The sequence below is a fragment of the Protobothrops mucrosquamatus genome, unplaced genomic scaffold, assembly GCF_001527695.2.
Source record: "Protobothrops mucrosquamatus isolate PMUCROS unplaced genomic scaffold, P.Mucros_1.0 scaffold2326, whole genome shotgun sequence".
Lineage (NCBI taxonomy): Eukaryota > Metazoa > Chordata > Lepidosauria > Squamata > Viperidae > Protobothrops > Protobothrops mucrosquamatus.
Window position 1 is genome coordinate 37335 of NW_015388409.1, and position 20315 is coordinate 57649.

General features: G+C 45.9%; 1 protein-coding gene across 1 annotated transcript; it reads right to left on the reverse strand.

Moving 5' to 3' along the window:
* Window positions 1–2522: 2522 nt before the first annotated feature.
* RAB14 (RAB14, member RAS oncogene family) lies at window positions 2523–13797 on the reverse strand. The gene is made up of 8 exons (XM_015824688.1): window positions 13728–13797; window positions 8118–8176; window positions 6719–6772; window positions 6051–6228; window positions 5574–5640; window positions 4158–4245; window positions 3865–3895; window positions 2523–3284 (listed from the first exon to the last, which is right to left on the reverse strand). Exons 2-8 carry the CDS (start codon window positions 8167–8169, stop codon window positions 3107–3109), a joined length of 648 nt encoding a protein of 215 aa, XP_015680174.1. The 5' UTR covers window positions 8170–8176; window positions 13728–13797; the 3' UTR covers window positions 2523–3106.
* Between the last annotated feature and the right edge of the window lie 6518 nt (window positions 13798–20315).

Below are 20315 nucleotides of genomic sequence, written 5' to 3' on the forward strand. Positions count from 1 at the left end.
TTTAACCACCGTTTAGCAAAGCGGCTTTTTACGGGATAAAATATTTTGTGAATAAATTTTTTTTGTACAAAACGGTTCGAGCTTTTCGAGTGTTCCTGCTCGATAGCCCGTAGAGGATGGCAGCGACATTTTAAATGTCTCCAAGTCTCTTCTCTCTTTTATTCAGACAGCATAATAATTCTCAACATAGGAAACCCATTTGTCTGAAATGGTGTTAGGGTTTCCTGCCTGAGCAGGGGGTTGGACTAGATGACCTCCAAGGTCCCTTCCACCTTCTTTTTTATTATTGTTATTATTATAAACCCCCTGTAGATTTCCTCAATCTTTATGGCACGCCATAGAAGAATTCAAGTCTATGGATATTCTCAATCGTCGTTGTCCTGAAGGTGCTTTTTCCAGAGGCAACTGGACTTCCTTTGTGTTTTCCTTGAAGAGGTTTCACTCCTTATCCAAGAAGCTTCTTCAGTTCTCATCCAAGAAGCTTCTTCAGTCAGAACTGAAGAAGCTTCTGGGATGAGAAGCAAAATGTCTTCAAACAAAAACAGAGAAAGTTCAGTTGCCTCCAGAAAAAGCCCCTTTGGGACCAAGCCCAACCTTTAAAGCAGTGGTTCTCAACCTGTGGGTCGGGACCCCATTTGGGGTCGATCGACCATTTCACGGGGGTCGCCAAGCAAGGCTGTCCGCCATTTTTTTTGTCTTTCCCTTTTCCGGCGGGTGCCTTACCTCCCTTGGGCTGGGCCAGCTGGTGGTCGGCCTGCTCCGTCTCTGCAGCTTGCCAGCTACGCCTCGGCCGGCGCAGGGGGCGGAACCACGCATGCGCGGCGCTCCCGGGCAGGGAAAGTCCTCGACTTACGACCGGTTTAGTCCTCAACTTACAACCGGTTTAGTCCTCGACTTACGACCGGTTAGGTTGAGAACCACTGCTTGAAAGGTTTCGAGGGATTTTTTTTCCCCCCTGCCCTTTAAAAAAAAAAAAAAGAGCACTCATCTCGGTCGTCCCACAATTCATAACCCTTTTGTTCTGCCTCTTCAAAAAACGACTACTCTCGTTGGTCTCTAGATACAGGTACTTTATTTACAAATATTTAGAGAATAGCATTGTTACATTAAATGAGTACAGCAGCCCAAATAAATCCTGTCACAGAAATGAAGACCTACTGTAACTTGAATTGGGGGGGGGAGAGAGAGGGGGGGGGGAAGAGGAGGTAAGAAAAGGGATTATTGCACCGCCAACAAGCTGCAGGAAGCAAATTGCCTTTGCCCAAAACTTAAGTTGTGTCAACAGATCGTGGTCCCTGGGCAACCCTCGCCCCACCCACACCCCACACCCCACGGTGCAATTCGAAGAGCAGAATTCTGTAACACCCATCTACTTTTTAAGAATCTTGAGATTTCAGGAGGGAGGAGAAAAAACTGGAGCCAAAACGTAAAGGGGCAACGTAAGCGAGGGGAGAGCGCACAAGCTACCCAAATGCGAATCGTTTGCACATCCCAAGTTTTGGCTTTCGGTTCACACGTTGACTGTACATTATGCTGGTTTGTCCGCTTTTGCGCACACTGGAACGTGGCCTGGTTTTAGTGTCAAATCGAGGGGTCGCTGAGACACCGCGGGCAACAGAACCAAACGTGCTCATCCTTTCCCCAGCCGGCCTTAACCACCTCTCGGCCAGATTGCCATTGAGAGAACCATTAAGGGTGGAGAGGGGTCTGTGGGTGGCTCCATCCTGCAGGCCACCCCTCTCCTTAAGCCCTCTTCCAGGGACAGAGGCTTGCAATCATGGCAGAGAGGAACATGGGGAGAGCATCGGCAGCCAAGCCAGGGGAACTGTAGTGTCAAATGCCATAGTAGAGTCCAAAGTCCCTCAAGAGTAATGCTTTTTGCGACCGTCCAGTTTAGAGCAGACCTTTCCCAGAAGCATACAGATGTGCAATATACAGCTGGAATAAATGCAGAACTTTTTTTGGGGGGGGGGAGAGGGAAAGCGAGTTAGCACATCCTCAAGTGCACAAGACCTGGAGTAACAGCAAAGAAAAATAAAAATAGTAGTAGGTTGCTCACCGGGCACAGAGGTCCTACACTGGGCTAGCAATGCCCTGGGAGCTGCATCAAGGTCCTCTGGACAACCGCCAAACGTCATAAGAGTTGAACCAGGGTGGCCAATGACTGCAGTCACTAAGCGGGGCGACCTGGCCATCTTTAGTGGAGCTGTACAGATATTTCACTTTTAAGTTTCTAATGCCGGTCATTAAGGTTTGGGTTTTTTTTCTTCTTCTTCATTAAAATCATATACACAGGATGTATTTGAGTGTCTAGCTTGGTTCCGTCAAAATTTATACATATTTACGCTTGGTTAATAAGGGCCCGTGTGGGTAAAAATAGGGAGCAGAAGCAGCAGCATAAAGATACCGGGTACGAGATAAAAGCCAGGCCATGTCCCAGGCCGAGAGAGAGGGGGCGTACACCACAGCAATAAGTGTCTTTCTTTTCCCCCCCCTCCCCTAAAAGCCCCAGCCACCACCACCACCACATCAGAGTTTCCCAACGAAAGCAATCTACGCAGGACCCCATTCTACCCTTGGAAATAGTTTTCATAGCAAATCTTTTTTTTTTTCCTTTCTTTTTTTTTTTTTTTTGTTACTAAAAAGGACAGACCAGTTACAGACTGGGAGAAAAAGCTGAAGCTAACAAAGTTTACAAGAGACAAAGCTCTGCGGAGAAAGAGAAAGAGTGTGAAAGTCGTATGGGAGGGGGAGGTCCAGCATCAGAGCTCTGTTCTGTAAATCATGAATCGGTGACATCTATTCACAAGGACAATTAATTATGGGGAGGGGAAGGGAAAGGGAGAGAAGGGGGAATAAAGACGTCTAGATTTTCACCATGCAGGGAGAGAGGGAATGACTCTACTTGCCTTTGATAACCTGATTACATCTAAGTTTTTCTCTTATTTTATTCTTTAGCAGTTTAGTACTGTGTTAAACTCTTTTGCCTCAGGAGTTTTAATTAAACCTGGTAAGATGTGCGGAGGAAAAAACGGAAGCAGCCCCAAAAAGCACTGCTCTTTAACAGAGGTGAAAGGTCACAAACAGAGCCAAGGAACCGAGGTCACTAGCAGCCACAGCCTTCTCTTTGGGGCTGGGGTTCGTTGGTTAGCCGGCCGCCCTGTGGAGCTGAAGGCTTGTGCTGTACCCCTGACTCGGCCGCGTTCAGATCCAGGCTCCCGTCTTGGATATTCTGGTAGATTTTCTTGGCGGCCTCTAGGAACGCGTCTTCCACGTTCTCACCTCTGGGGAAAAAGGACAAGCCAAAGCAACGGCGTTAATTGGGGACACTTGCGACAGATGCAGGTGTATTTATAGCTTGCGGTTGGAGCCGGGGGTCCTCGGCGTGCTTGTTTTTTTCTTGCAGGTGTTTCATGACCTAACTAGGTCACGTCGGCAGTGCCGATGTGCGTGATCCACAACGATGATGTTCCCTAGTTGGGTCATGAAACATCTGCAAGAAAATAACCAGTATCGGAGAGCATCAAGGACCCCACAAAATGCACCCATCCTGCTTGCGCACTGCACTGTCCATGCTTTGAAGCAATAGCTAGCGTTACTAGAGCAATTTAACCATTGGCCTTAGAATAAATCAAGATGATTCTTGTGCTGCAAACAAGTCACTCTTTTTTGTTTGCCAGGTTTTTGGCAGAGAAAAAATCATGGGGAAAGAATCTCAGAACTCCTGTTTCTGTCGGGCTTTTTTTCTCCCCCCTACTACAATTAAGGAATTACACTGTCATTGCTTGCTTTGGCAGGCAAATGATGAATTCATCCACGAAACAAATGTGTGTTTTTTTTTTTAACATACAGCAACCAACTTACGTTTTTGCGCTCGCTTCAAGGAACAGCAAGCCTGTTGGGGAACAAAAAGCAAGGTCCACTTAGGTCGGAAATCAAAATAATTCCTCTTTCGGATCTCACCAACCAGCTAAGTTGGTGTCTCCAAAGTGACAAGGCCACGGATGCAGTTTGAGTAGCCCGATCCACGCGTAACCACATCACCACACAGAGGGCCTAAATCGGCACTACACTAAGCGGCTTCTGCGCGATCTTTTCTGCCAAGTGCTTAGCCACCCTCGGCTCTGCTTTGGCTACTCTGGTGCACCCACGCGTACCGTTCTCTTCAGCAAACTGCTTGGCTTCCTCGTATGTCACGTCTCTCTGGGCTTCCAGGTCTGCTTTATTTCCTATAAGGATGATCACCTGCATCCGGAACAAGAGACAGAACAGGGCATTTAGAAGAAATCCAGCAGCGGACAAGAGCCAGTTGTCAAAGGTAGGCCTTTTTGCCCCAAAGGATCCTGTTGGGATCCTTTGGCAGAGCACGCCTCATCGCAGCTAAGAAAACACACCCTTCCTCTCTCTCTAAGCATTAAAGGGGGAAAAAAATGGAACCGGGCCTCCCCAGAAGGGCGAGTCAGGATGCAAATGCTTTAATTAACGGACAATTTGGTTTCTGATTATGGTAAGGAAGCAGTTTTAAGGAACTGCTCATTATGAAATTAACACAAGACATGCTAGAAGAGGAAGTCAGAAAGCTAGCTAGCTTGGAATGACTGCTGTAGTTCACCACATCGTCAGGAAGGGAAGCTTTCTAGCCAATGCTGCACAAAAGGGAACGAATCCCCCCCTCCCCTTGGAATACAGAGCTGAGAAAAGCGTTCGTTTTCAAAACTGTCTCCCTTAAGCCAGTGATGGCAAACCTTTTAGAGACCGAGTGCCCAAACTGCAAACCAAAACCCACTTATGCATCGGCGGGTGCCGGGTGGGTGTGGCCCATTGGCTGGGTGTGGCCCATTGGCTGGGTGTGGCCCATTGGGTGGGCGTGGCTACGGTGATATCGGCAGACTGGGTGGGACTAAAAAGTTCAATCAATCAATTCCAACTTTGCAAGATCTTTTTTTTTCCTGCAAGAAGTTGAAATTGACTGATTGATTGAACCTTTTTTTTTTTGCACACGGCGGCAGAGGCCTAAAGCTAAAAGGTTTTATAAAACCCAGCTGAAGGCCTAGGACTGGGGCAACGGCCCGTGTGCCCACAGAGAGGGCTCTGAGTGCCGCCTCTGGCACCCGTGCCATAGGTTCACCACCACTGCCTTAAGCAAATTGTAATGGACTCTGTTCAGCTGCTCCATCACCTGGTGACTTCTAGAGACAGAGAGGAAGAGGGCGATGCCTACTATGAGAACGGAGGATATATTCCGTTCTAGGGGAAAGGAAGAGGGCTGAAGGCTAAAACTTATGAAGGACGGTTGCAGGAATTGGGTATGTCTAGTTTAATGAAAAGAAGGACTAGGGGGGACATGATAGCAGTCTTCCAATATCTGAGGGGCTGCCCCAAAGAAGAGGGGAGTCAAGCTATTCTCCAAAGCATCTGAGGGCAGGACAAGAAGCAACGGATGGAAACTAATCAAGGAGAGAAGCAACCTAGAATTAAGGAGCAATTTCCTGACATGTCAACCTGGAGATGAGCAGATGCTGTTTAGCAACCCCTGCCTTTAACACAAAAGGTTTCTAAATTGTGACACTCACAGTATTGGGGTTAGTTAGATTCCGTGCGTCTGTCAGCCAGCTGCTTAAATGGTTATATGTACTTCTTCTGCAAGAGAAAAAAGAAAAAGAAACAAAAGGTGTCACGTTTGTAGAGCACCAGCTAATTTGTCCTGCCTCTAAGAGGATCAGAGCAAGAGAAAGTCCAGCCTCATCCCATTTGGTCTGAGAAAGAAAGATTCACTATTTGGGTTCTTCCCTTCCCCACGCCTTTTTCCACCATGTCCATCAAAATGGCGTGCCTGCATGGAGCTTTTTAAACATCGATTTGAGAAGGCTGGGAAATTATTATCTGGCTAGGAAGAAGGGGTTTGATGAACTAGGCAAACTCTTGCTTTGCTCCAGAGTTCAGTGTCAGCTAAAAGAGCATCAGCTTCAATCAGAGCTGGTTAAGAGGCAGGCGGCACCGAGTTTAAACCACGGCCGAGTTCAAACCTCCAGCACAGAAAGACCGCTTACCTAGTGATATCATAAACCATAAGGGCCCCTGCTGCTCCTCTGTAGTAGCTCCGTGTGACCGCTCTAAACCTCTCTTGCCCCGCCGTGTCCCAGATCTGCAGCTTAATTTTTTGGCCGCTCACTTCAATTATCCTGGTACCAAACTCGACTCCAATTGTGTGGGGACAATCTGCCATAACTGTGAGGCAAAAGGAAACAACAGTGAGAAAGCACGATCCACCTAACGCCCGGCTTCCATTCACAGGGATTCCCACGTATCTGAAGACCTACTTAACCCACCTTCTCAGCCAAAAGGCACCCCCAAAATCAGCAGTTATGTTGGGAGGGGGTTCATTACAGAGAGCAATTAATTTCTGACTTGTTCTACTGCATGTTTCTTATAAGAGTGAGAAATAGACATGGGTTTTCTGCCAAGACCTCCCCAGCTCTAGTCACCAGCAAATGTATAAACCTTTGGCTGTTACATCTATCTCTGGACAAAAACACACAACATTAAACCAATAATGATTGCATTATTGCTTCAGTGAAATCCGGAATCATTCCCATTCCGTAAAAAGGCACTTTTAATAACATAACAGAAGTCTAGAATTAACATGTTGGGAAAACGGAGAGAATAAAGTCACGTTGTGTTTACTACTTCAACTACAAAGAGAGGTATACACACTTACACTTCTTTTCTGTAAACTGATGGAGCAAGCACGATTTTCCTACACCCATATCACCTTAAAATGAAAAAAAAAGAGGAATATTTAGAAGTGAATTGTTACCACTGCTGCCTTGACTTAGTATCTTTTGCAGAAATGAATTGTGGAATAATATGGAGCCATTTTGCCCACATAGATGGTGTAATGATCCACAATCAGCATTCTTCCGTAATAAAAGTGCCAAGCAAGCACCAAGAAAGTTGTTTTTTTAAAGGGAAATGAAAAGAAAAACTAGTGTATAATGCTACTGAGAACTGCTCTGGAATTTTTTTTTTCTGGTATTCCTATTACAGAATTTGTAACTGGAAGTAAGGTGATAAATGCTCCTACTTCTTTAATTTCTTCTGAAGGCCACGGATGAGTAAGATGAGTAACTCTAGCTGTATTTCCAGCTCTGAAACATAACTTATGTTTATACAACATGCTAGGCATTAGACATGGTCTGTAAACACACCAAAACCAAACTGATCACATTGTGTGCGCACATCCCGTGTCTAGGCTAAGAAAGATCTCAAAACACGGGGCCTATAAAAACAGTCCTCGGCTTGTGCCGATATTGGGGGCCAGAATTTCTGCGTGCTTGTTGGAAGCCCACTGGGAAGGTCCCAAATGGCAATCCAGGATCCTGCAGTCATTGTAAATCCGTGCCAGTTGCCATGCACCCAAATTTTGATCGCGTGACCATAGGGATCCCTGCAACACTCCTAGGTCACTTGTAGCTTCAGGTAGTCGATAAATGAATGCTTTCGAAGCTGGATTATCAGTCTAAGATCACATTCCAGGAATGAATGCTGGAGAATATTCCACCAGTCCTCCAAGGCGTATATCATGTTACTATCTAGCGTAGGCTTTGCCCAATACCAGACACAAAACCAGGATCAAATGTCAGCACCACAGTAGCAACTGAAGAAAGTGTCTTAAGGGTAAATCATTCTATCTCACTTCCTGGCTTTGAAATCCAAAACTCTGCCAGGCTGGGGAAAAAAAACACATCTGCAGGCTTGAGAGATTACTTGTGCAACACAAGCTTCTGCGGATAAAGAGCGCAGCAGTCTTAAGCATTAAAAATAACCTGAGTCCCTGCTTTTGAGGAACGGGGGCAAAAACCCTCAAGACCACTGAACTAAAAAAATTCAGCGACTTGTGACTTTGCATGCCACCTTTTCACCAAGCCTGGCGTGCAAGGGACGATTCGACAGATGCCGAAAAATACATCCTTTTTTTTTTTCCATTTCACTGCTTATTTGTAGGTTGGGCCCTTCCAGCATCGTCTTCCCACAACTTCTATTATCCCAAACCAGCTGCAGTTAAAAGTGCGGTAGCAGAAATAACGAGGCGTTTTTTAAACGATGTTAATACTTACCAATAATGATGTATTTAAAGATGTAGGAGTAGTTGTAAGGTGCAGTTGCCATTGTGGCACTAGAAAAGAAGAGAGAAAAAAACAGCTTAATGTGATTGTCCTTGGATCCGGTCCTATCAAATGTTTCACTTAGCAACATAACTTTTGGGCTCAATTGTGTCGTAACTCGAGGACAAAGGAAATATTAAAAATGCAAACTAAATTGGAAGCAAAGGCCTTTATAAAGGGCAGTAAACCATGCTGCAATGGTTGTTAAGTATGAAAAATGGCCGTAAGTCACTTTTTTTCAGGGCCGTTGGAACGTTGAACGGTCACTAAACGAACTACCAGTGTTGAAGTAAACATCATTTTTTGGATTTGTCCTCCAATCAGCAACGTCAGTTGCATATCCATCCCTTTAAGAATCTTACTTTAGCATCGGATCACTGCTCCTTCAAAAAAATATCGTGGAAGCTTTCCCACAGTGGACACACCTAGCTATTTTGGAGATCCCATGTGCACTTTCTCAATTTTCTGGCAGGATAGTGGAAGAATTTGTTGAGCAATTCTGAGCAATTCACCCAGCACCGTGCATTGCTAACATTGCCTACTCCCCATTATTTTAAGCCTCTTATTTTTCTCCTTTTCCTGGGAGAAATGATCGAACTGCGCCTTTAATAAAAACAACATAGTGGAAAAGATTCCCAAGCATTCACCAAGCTATTTACCTATTTATAAGTCTTAAATAAAGCCGGCTCATTTGTTTAGAGCTGAAGGTACAAACTTCCTATGCAAGCTATGTTAGCCAGTCTGTTTTTTGTTTTAATGAGCAAGTTAAAATAAGAGAAGCAGAACGACATTACACAGGTATCAAAGGAAAGATTAACCTATTAACTAAATCCATTGAAAACAAGGAAGGGGAGAGACTGCAGTGAATGGAAATTCATTGGAAATGAATTTATTGGTTCAATTTCTATAACCAATTAAAGCAGGCAGGTGAAATGTTGCTTGGGACAGGGCAGGCGGCAGAAAATCCTACAGTATGTAGAAAAACCAGGGGCAAGTCGGTTCGTTTTAAAGAGCGCCAGGCTACATTTATGTATTGCCCAAAACAAAAAGGCTTAAATTGCTCAAAGAGATTGTGAAATCTATACTCTTGGTAGATTGCAAAGAAAAATACTGTACATCAGAAAGGGCAATGAAGAAAGAATCTGTCTTGGAGGAGAAGCCAGAATGCACGACTGTTGGGTCCTTTCCCACTAGAAAAAATAAAAAATAAATTCTCAGCTGCAATCTGATGGGTTTAGCTCATTCCCCTCGTCAGAAGATGCGATTTCCTAAGTGCAAGCGTCTTCTAGTAAGCACGTGACCGTCATCTGATTTGAATTCATCCATTCTATTCAGCCTGATGTGCCGTATGAATGAAAGACACTTATTTCAGGCCCTATCCATGCTGGGAATATCTTAAGGCACTGCTTGGCTAATTCTTTGCAAGGATCGCTAAGAATGCAAAGGCCTTGCAGATGGATCAATACTTCAATATTTCAAAAAGGGCTAAGGAACTTCCTTCAAACGCGTCTCCTCTTTCACACACCCTGGGGTAGAGCCAAAATGTATGCCTGTTTACTACGGCAAGTTTAAGAAATCAGAGAGAGAGAGAGAGAAAGAGAGAAAAAAAATCTCAAATAGCAAATGATATTCTTATACACAGGTCGTCCTCAGCTTACGACCACAATTGAGCCCAACACTTGTTCAGTGAGTTTTTCCCCATTTTATGGCCTTTCCTGCCACAGTTGTTAAGCGAAATCACGGTGGTTGTTAAGTGACTTGGCTGGTCAGAAGGGCGCAAAAGGTGACTCCATGACATGGCGACCGTCATAAATACGAGTCAGTTGCCAAGTATCTAAATTTTGATCGCGGGACCCTGGGGATGCTACAACGGTCGTAAGTGCGAAAAACGGTCGTAAGTCACTTTTTTCACTGCCGTTGTAGCTCTGAACGTTCACTAAACAAACTGTTGCAAATCTATTATCTAACTACTGTCTCAACAGCGTTCAACTCAAACCAATGCATATTCACACAGACATACAGGGAGTCCTCGACTTAATAACGGTTCATTTAGCGACTGTTCAAAGTTACGTCGCTGAAAAAGTGACTTATGACCGTTTTTCACACTTACGGCCGTGGCAGCATCCCCAGGGTCCTGTGATTTACATTCGGATGCTTGACAACCGACTCACACTTATGACGGTTGCAGTGTCCGGGGGTCCCGTGATCCCCTTTTGCGACCGTTGGTCAAGCAAAATCCACGGATGAAGCCGGATTTCACTTAAGAATCGTGTTGCTAACTTAATGAGAGGGATTCGCTTCACAAATCGGGCAAGAAAAGTCGTAAAATGGGGCAAAACTCACTTAACCAATTTCTCACTTCGCAACGTAAGTGTTCGGCTCAATTGCGGTCACAGGCCCATAGGATTACCTGCACGGCAACTCTGAACTTTTCTCTTTATTAAAGTTATGGGGTTGCACTATTTTTAGTTCATGGTAATAGTGCCCCAGCCCTTTGGGAAGGTCTGCACGACGACAATACATCAGTGTGTGTACAAAGCTCAGCAGCGCTTGCCACGGGAAACAATAAAGAGCCTTAAATGTTCTTTATTTATTGAAGAAAGCCACTCCCTTGTCTGGCAGGAGCTACTGAAAAGACAGCAGACACCGGAAAAACTGACAAAGCTTCCCAATAATGACAGAACTAGGGCGAATCTCCAAAGTGAAAATCATTTACAACTGCAGGGAATCCCCTCACATTTACATCTACAGAGGTTTATCTAATCTTTCCTTTTTGTGTCCAGGGATTGCAAACGCAATGCCAAGAATGCAAAATTGATCTCTGCTCCACTTCTCCTCCTTCTTCGTGCCTTCTGGATGTTTGAGAACATGAACTGCCCTCAGCCCAAGTAAATATAACCAAAATTGGGATGACAAGTTTGCACGTCCCAGGCTGGTGTTAAAGAAGGCCCTGTCGATATTGTACTGCACAATCCTGCCTTGGTACAACATCTGAATTTTAACAAGATTCACACCTTAGCAGGTGTGAATCGCCCCAAGCCAACGAAGTGAGCCAAATAGACCCAGCAACCAAAAACTGAAATTATAGCAAAGGTACCACTCCCAAATATGATAATACCCATTAACATATGATAGTAGTTTGTCAGGAATCTTGCGCAAAATATTCTTAGTCTGAGCAGACAAGTGAAAAACAAGTTTATCAGTATATAGGATTCTTAACTGGTGTTTTTTTTTTCCTTATTAGAAAGAGCCTCTGCTTGGTTCATTTGAAAAACAAAGCATGCAAAGTTTATTACATTCATACCACATTCTTACAAGGAAGCATAACTGTACACACATATGCTGATTAAAGGATAAGAGGTGTGCACAGCTCACCTTATATTTATTCAGAGCCAAGCACACAACATCTCTCACTGAAGATCTACAATGGGTAAAGCATTTAACACGGCAATTTTTTTTTTAAAAAAAAGAAATCAGTGCAATAAGATATCGTCAATCCTACTTTTAGTCCAGATTCCAGGCAAAATTTCTTTTTTCAAGCCTACTTAGAAGGACTTATCCAAAATCCTCAATCTTTTTTTTTTAAACGCTCAATTTGCCCCTCTGATATAATATGCACAAGTGGCATTCACTGCACATCATGATGTAGTTGTGTTGTAGGCTAGCTGACAAATAAGACAGCTTCACAGACACAAGTTTCTAACTTTCTCCACAGGAAGACGGCAAGTGGCATCCTTGACACCTTTGGGACCTGGGACTGCAGGACAGCCAAGGTAAAGAACTTAAAACAAAACTAAACAAGCTGTAGGAAAATGGGGAGCCCTTTTCCAGAAGCAGCTGTACCCCACCCCTTAGAGAAGGTATCCATCCACTCCAGGCTTCCTGAGAATGCAATGCTGTTTATTCATTTATTTATCAGATTTTTATCCTGCCTTTATCACTTTATAAGTGATCAGGATGACGAACACACCTAATACCCCTTCCCTCTATGTTTATTATTTATTACATTTATACGGCGCCCATCTCGACAACAACCCTGTGAGGTGGGGTTGGGCTGAAAGAGAGACTGGCCCCAGCTTTCATTTTACCATTGCTCAACCGTGCGATAGGTGGCACAAATTTAATAAAGAAATAAGTAAATATAGTTCCAGGGAATACGGTCCATGGCACTCCCTAAAGTTTTAACGCAGGGGTGTCCGACCTTGGCAACTTTTAAAGATTTGTGGACTTCAACTCCCAGGATTCCCCAGCCAGCACGGGGGAGTGAACTCTGGGAGTTGAAGTCCACCAGGCTTAAAAAGTGGCCAAGGTTGGACCTTCCTGTTTCAACCCATCAAGGTAGGCAGGTAGACTGCTGCTCTAAAAAGCTTCTCTTGGGTAATTCAGTCAGGAGGGCAAACAGAAGAGAAGGAAGGGAGAAGGAAGGAAAAGAAAGAGAGAGAGAAGGAAAGAGGGCGGGAGAGAGGGAAAGAAAGAGATACAGAGAGAGAAAAAGAAAGATACAGAGAGAGAAAAGGAAGGAAGGAAGGGAAGAAAGGAAGAAAGAAAGAAAGAAGGAAGGGGAAGGAAGGGAAGAAAGGAAGGGAAGGAAGGAAAAGAGAGAGAGAGAGAGAAGGAAAGAGGGAGAGAGGGAAAGAGATACACAGAGAGAAAAAGAAATACAGAGAGAGAAAAGGAAAGAAAGAAAGAAAGAAAGAAAGAAAGAAAGAAAGAAAGAAAGAAAGAAAGGGGAAGGAAGGGAAGAAAGGAAGAAGGGAAGGAAGGAAAGGGCCAGGAATCTAATAAAATCTAAATCTAAAGGAAGAAGGGAAGGAAGGAAAAGAGAGAGAGAGAGAGAAGGAAAGAGGGCGGGAGAGAGGGAAAGAAAGAGATACAGAGAGAGAAAAAGAAAGATACAGAGAGAGAAAAGGAAGGAAGGAAGGAAGAAAGAAGGAAGGGGAAGGAAGGGAAGAAAGGAAGGGAAGGAAGGAAAAGAGAGAGAGAGAGAGAAGGAAAGAGGGAGGGAGAGAGGGAAAGAGATACACAGAGAGAAAAAGAAATACAGAGAGAGAAAAGGAAAGAAAGAAAGAAAGAAAGAAAGGGGAAGGAAGGGAAGAAAGGAAGAAGGGAAGGAAGGAAGGAAGAAGCCCAGAAATCCTTCTCCATCACCCCAAAGGCTTCCTCTTTGCCAAAAAACCGCAGCTCCTCTGGGCCGGCCTATGCCCCGCCTCCCCCGCCACCAGGACCCATGGGTCTGGGACAGGAATCAAGGGATGGGGATGATGGGATGGGGGCTCTTCAGGGACAGGGAGGAAGGGGCAGCGGGAGGGGGTCCCCCGCACGGCTGGGGAGGACGGGAGGTGCAAAGGCCTCTAGGAGCGGCGCGGGCTGGGGACGATGGGCCCGATAGTCGCCATTCAGCCTCCCCCCCTCCCTTCTTCCGCCTCCCGGAAGGGAAGCCCGGCCTGGCGCCCGCGGGCGCGGCTTCCCCCGCCGAGAGGGGGGAGGCGGTCGCCTCCCGTTGCTAGGCAACTCCGGGGAAGGCCCCGGCCGGAAGGCCTGGCCTAGGCCGCCCGGATCTACCTGGGATCGAGGGGCTGGTGACTGGGCAGCTTGGCTGAGGAGAGGGCAGCGGCGGCGGCCACAGCAGCGTCTCGTTCCCGGGCGGGAGCCGCGGAGGGCGCAGGGGGCGACGGGCAGCAGCGGCGGCGGCGGCGGGTCTCCTCCTCTCCGGCTTCTCCTCCTCCTTCTTCTTCCCTCTTTCGTCGCCGCCGCCCCTCCTCTTCCCTCACAGACACCCGCGATCCAAGATGGCGGCGGCGGCCCTTTCCGCTGGGTGTCCCCGCCCACTTCCCACGGGGCGGGGCCCGGAGGCCGGCCGGGCCGGCTCGGCTGCCAAATCTCCCCCGCGGGAAAGAGGAAGGCGGGCGACGCGAAACAAAAGTCAGCGCAGGGAGGGCGGGATGCGCTGGAGCAAACGGCCAATCGGGGCGGCCGAGGAGGCGAGGAAGTGGTTTTTGTGGTTTGGGGATTCTTCTTTTTTTTTTTCTTTCCGGAGAAAGCGCGAGGGCGGGGCGGAAAGGGTGGCCCAGAGCGCCTGCGTCAAAAAAAAAAAAAGCCGGTTCTTGTTTGGGCAGCTTAAAACGAGGGGCATGCGCAGATTGGAGAAGGGAGACGCATGCGCAGATAGGAGACGACAAAAGGAGGAGCCATCTACCAAAGATGGGCGGGCTTAACCCAAGGATGATTTAAAAAAAATAGGGTCATGGAGCTTGGCCAATGAACTCCGTCCACAGTCGTTCTGGCCCCGCCCACTCGCTTAGGCCCTCCCCTTCGGCTGGCATTCAACCGGGAAATCCTTCCTAGTTGAATTTCTGCCTAGAGTCTTGATTACTTCCTAGTCAAGGTTTTGTGTGGGGGTGCTGTCCCAGGGCATACTTTAAAAAGTCATTTTATTATTGATAAGGGTTCACACATAAAACATTTATTAAGGAGCTGTTCTTGCCAAGGACGTGAGCAGGATTCGAACTCAGAGCCAAATAAAGCAGGAGGCCCTTTGGGGAACGATATAATAACATGTCTATTAATAAAAGAATAATAAAATTCCTTTGCTGGAGCCTAGCCTTCCACAGGGGATAGTAGCCAGTTCAGTGCACCGTGCAAACCCCCAAACACGTGTGAATCAGTCACTAGGCAGGGAGGCTCGTGTGAATCCGACTTTTGGCCTTTCGGGTTCATGAAAAAGCCAATAAAAAGGGACGAAAAACAAGTGCCCTGCACCACTTTTATTTGCCCACGAGATGGCAGCATTGCTCCATGGTTGGGAAAGGAAGGCAGAAAACACGCGTTCCCCTTTCAAAAGAGAATAAAATAAAAGCTTTAACTGATTAAAAGAATATTACACACTTGTGCAAAATGACCTCTCTGTTGCAACACACAAACGCCCTGATCTGATTGCATTGAATTCAGCGGGAGATAGATTCCATTGAGAATCAAAACAGGCATGCGCAGATAGGAGAGGACAAAGGGGAGGAGCCAGACCCCGAAATGGGCGGGTGTAACACAGAGGCACAAAAAAGATTTTTTTAAAAAAGTAGAGCTCCATCCGCCGTCGTTCTGGCTCCTCCCACTCCCTTAGGCCCTTCCCTTCAGCCTGCATTCAACAGGGAATTCCTTCCCTAGTTGAATTTCTGCCTGCAAGTTTACTAGCCTACTCCTTAGTCAAGGTTTGGGGGGGGGGGTGCTGTCCCAGGATTTGAACTCAGAGCCACGTAAAGCAGGGGCCCTGGTGAGAAGAAATAACAAAATATCTATTAATAAAAGAATAATAAAATGCCTTTGCTGGACCCTAGCCTTCCGCATGGGTTAGTAGCCAGTTCGATGCACCACGCAAAACCCCAAACACGTATGACTCAGTCACAAAGCGAGGAGGCTCGTGTGAATCCGACCTCTGGGGATTTTAAGTTCATCAAAAAGAAAAAGAAATGAAAAACAAAGGCAGTGCACCACTTTTCTTTGGCCACGAGATGGCAGCATTGCTCCATGGTTGGGAAAGGAAGGCCGAAAACACGCGATCCCCTTTAAAAGGAGAATAAAATAAAAGTTTTAACTGAGTAAAAGAATATGACACAGTTGTGCAAAATGATGTTTTATTGGTTGCCACCCAGGGAGGTAAACGGCATTAGAATCAAAACAGGCATGCGCAGATAGGAGAGGACCAAGGGGAGGAGCTAGACCCCCGAAATGGGCGGGTGTAACACACAGATAAAAATGATTTTTTAAAAAAGTCGAGGAGCTCCATCGGCTGTCTTTCTGGCTCCGCCCACTCGCTTAGGCCCGCCCCTTGGGCTTGCATTCAACAGGGAATTCCTTCACTAGTTGAATTTCTGCCTGCAAGTTCACTAGCCCACTCCTTAGTCAAGGTTTTCGGGGTGTCACGGGTGTACGTTAAAAAAAATCATTTTATTATTCATAAGTCTAACACATAAACGTTTATTTCGTGAGCTGATCTTGCCAAGGACATGAGTAGGATTCGAACTCAGAGCCACATAAAATGGTGAGAAGAAATAACATAATATCTATTAATAAAAGAATAATAAAATGCCTTTGCTGGAGCCTAGCGTTCCGCATGTGTTAGTAGCTAGTTCAATGCACCGTGCAAACCCCCCAAACACGTGTGAATCAGCCACAAAGCGAAGAGGCTCGTGTGAATCCGACCTCGGGTTTTAAGTTCATGAAAAAGCTAAGAAAAAGAAACGAAAAATAAAGGCGGTGCTCCACTTTTCTTTGGCCACGAGATGGCAGCATTGCTCCATAGTTGGGAACAGCTGAACTTGCCAAGGACGTGGGCAGAATTCGAACTCAGAGCCACATAAAGCAGAGACCCCCTCTTGGGGGATAATATGATAAAACTTGGATTAATAAGAATAATAAAATTCTTTTGCTGGAGCCTAGCCTTCCGCATGGGTTAGTAGCCAGTTCAGTGCACCGTGCAAACCCCCAAACACGTGTGAATCAGTCACAAAGCGAGGAGGCTCGTCTCGTGTGAATCCGACCTCTGGCCTTTCGGGTTCATAAAAAAGCTAAGAAAAGGGGGGAAAAAAGAAGCGCCATGCACCACTTTTCTTTGACCACGAGATGGCAGCATTGCTCCATGGTTGGGAAAGGAAGGCGGAAAACACGTGTTCCCCTTTCAAAAGAGAATAAAATAAAAGCTTTAACTGATTAAAAGAATATTACGCACTTGTGCAAAATGATCTTCTATTACAGGGGTCTTCAAACTTGGCCCTTTTATGACGTGGACTTCAACTCCCAGAATTCCTCAGCCAGCAACATGCCTGGCTGAGGAATTCTGGGAGTTGAAGTCCACAAGTCGTAAAAGGGCCAAGTTTGAAGATCCCTGATTTAAGAGCTGATCTTAACGTGATCAGGATTCGAACTCAGAGCCACATAAAGCAGGAGTCCCCTTGGGGGACGATATAATAAAATATCGATTAAGAAAAGAATAATAAAACTCCTTTGCTGGAGCCTAGCCTTCTGCATGGTTTAGTAGCCAGTTCGATGCACCGGGCAAACCCCTCCAAACACGTGTGAATCAGTCACGAGGCGAGGAAGCTCGTGTGAATCCGACCTCGGGTTTTAAGTTCATGAAAAAGCTAAGGAAAAGAAACGACAAATAAAGGCGGTGCACCACTTTTCTTTGGCCACGAGATGGCAGCATTGCTCCACGGCTGGGAAAGGAAGGCGGAAAACACGCGTTCCCCTTTCAAAAGAGAATAAAATAAAAGTTTTAACTGAGTAAAAGAATATGACACGGTTGTGCGAAATGATCTTTTATTGGTTGCGACCCACAAATGCCTCGATGTGATTGCATTGAATTCAGTGGGAGGCAAACGCCATGAGAATCAAAACAAGCATGCGCAGATAGGAGAGGACCAAGGGGAGGAGCCACCTGCCCAAAATGGGCGGGTGTAACACACACAAATATTATATTTTTAAAAAAATCGAGGAGCTCCATCCGCGGTCGTTCTGGCTCCGCCCACTCGCTTAGGCCCGCCCCTTCGGCTTGCATTCAACAGGGAATTCCTTCCCTAGTTGAATTTCTGCCTGCAAGTTTACTAGCCCACTCCTTAGTCAAGGTTTGGGGAGAGTTTTTTTAAAAAATCATTGTACTATTCCTAAGCTTAATACATAAAACGTTTATTTTATGAGCTGTTCCTGCCACTGCGACCGTCATAAATACGAGTCAGTTGCCAAGCGTCTGGATTTTGATCACACGATCATGGGGATGCTTGTACTCATCGCAAGAGTATTAAAAAAAAACAGTCAAAAGACCACTTTTAAGTTGAGGATTACCTGCAGTGACAAATACATTCCATGTTCATCTGATAAGTTGACTTCTCAAACAAATCCAAAAATGGGTATTTTTCAATGCAAATAGGACAGCCACAGCCCGTTTCTATTGCTCCATGGAGTCAAAACTAGCACAATTTTCCAGGCGTGCCTTCTGGATCAGACAGAGACTGGTGTTGTCTCGGAAAGCGTTCGACAAATAAAGCTATTGTGTTCCCCAAAAGATTCTTCTTATTAGTGGAACTAGACGCGCACAAAGATTTTTAGACAAGGAACAGTGTTGTACAGAGTCCTCTGCCTACTGCTCTGGGCAAATCACATGAGTGTTTTTCACTTGTGAAATGGAACCAACGTCCCTGGCATTTAAGTGAAATGAAGAACCGTTGCAGGAATTGGGCACGTTCTTCAGTCCTCAATAAGAATAGTAAAGCGCATTGGGGAAGGAAATTAAAAATAAAAAGTGGACAGCTAGGCTGTAGACCTAGGCCAGGGGGTCTTCAAACTTGGCCCTTTGATGACTCGTGGACTTCAATTCCCAGAATTCCTCAGCCAGGCATGCTGGCTGAATTAAAATTTCCAGCAACTGCAGCCAAAAACAGCCATATATAAAACGCTCGGTGTGGTAGATCTAACGAAGAAGATGGTCATGAAAAGGGCGATCAGCTTTGGAGAATCCCTTTATACCGGCAGAAAATGTTCCTCCTTTGCGAGAACAATTGTCTGCTTTTCCATCGTTCTTACGGTGCTTAAGTGGTTCCCCTTTCTTTGCTTCCTGCTTGGAGAAGTTGACTCACCCTTGCCAACTCTCTCCAGTTCTTCCTCCGACATTCTGAAGCTAACCATAAAAAGGGAAGCATTTAAAAAAGAAAACAAAATTGGAAAAAGACACACGCTTGGCTAGAAAAGACGTTGGGAGAACACGTAGATTTTAAAGCTGAACTTTTTTTTTTTATTAGGTATAATGCCAGAAAAGACTGATAAAACACAGTTGTACATTTGATTTTTGCATGTTACAACAGCGGCAAGAATTATATTTGCGCAATATTGGGGAAACGAAGCAATGCCATCAGACGAAGGAATAATTGAAAAAATACTAGAATGCGCAGAGATGGATAGACTGACTATGAGACTGAAAGAAAAAGAAGAAACGGAATATTGCCAAACTTGGGACTTATTCTATCGATGGCTAGAGGAAAAAATAAAAGGATTAGGAACTAAATATGTATTAGTGCCTGTAAACTCAGACAGTGCGTTTGTTGAATAAATATTAGTGAATGTATGGGGGGGAAACCAATAAAAACTTTTTAAAAAATGAGATGTATTAGAGCATTCCACTTGCCATCAATAAACACTGGAACACCATAACAAAGGCTGAACAAAATCATTTTTTTTTCCTTTTGGATAGCAACACGGTCCAGATGAATACGACAATGAAGCTATAAAGCCAACGTTAAAAGTATAATTTTAATTTTCCCATAGAGGGTGTCTATTACGTTTCTGCAGAAGAAGGACAGAGAGAGGATGCTGGTCCAGAACATGGTCTCCTTCCATCTCTTGCAAGCTGCGAATCTGTCCCCTGTCAAACCACGGTGACTGAGGATGATGGGAACTGTAGTCCTAGGGCAGAAAGCTGTGGAAAAGCCGTGGGGCCACGAAGGAGTTGGCTGCTTAGGAAGGATGCTTCAACGGGCATCGCGTTTATAAACGCACGGATACTTTTCTGCTGATGTAAACACAGCCCCATGGGTAGGAACTGCCTTCTGACTTTTTCAGAAAGGGGCAGGGCGGGTGAAGGAAATCTCCACTGGCAGGGGCAGTCTACCCCAGGATCCAAGGAAGGAGTCAACAGGCGCCAAGCTGGCTTCATCAGGCACCAACTAAGGGATTCTTGGCGTGTGCAGGACGATATCCAGAAGAATAACAGAGTTGGAAGGGATCCTGGAGGCCATCCAGTCCAACCCCCTGCTCAAGCATGTCAGCCAAGGGGCCGTCCAGTGTCTTCTTCAAAGCCTCCAGCGATGGAGCAGCCAGGAGGCAAGGAGTTCCGCTGGTTAATTGTTCCCAATGTCGGGAAACTTCTCCTTGGTTCTAGGTTGTTTCTCTCCTGGATTTGTTCCAGTTTTACGCACGAACAGCAGCGTTGCCCGGAGCCGGCCAGCCCTGCCCGGCTCCTCCCCGGAGCCGCTTCTGCGTGGCCGCAGCCTGCGGAGCGCTGGGCGGAGCGCAGGGCGGCGGCGGAGGAGGAGGAGAAGCGGAGGGGGGGGCTCGACCCGACCCCTCCCAGCCCAGCCGGATCTTTCTCCCTTTCTCTGCCGTCTC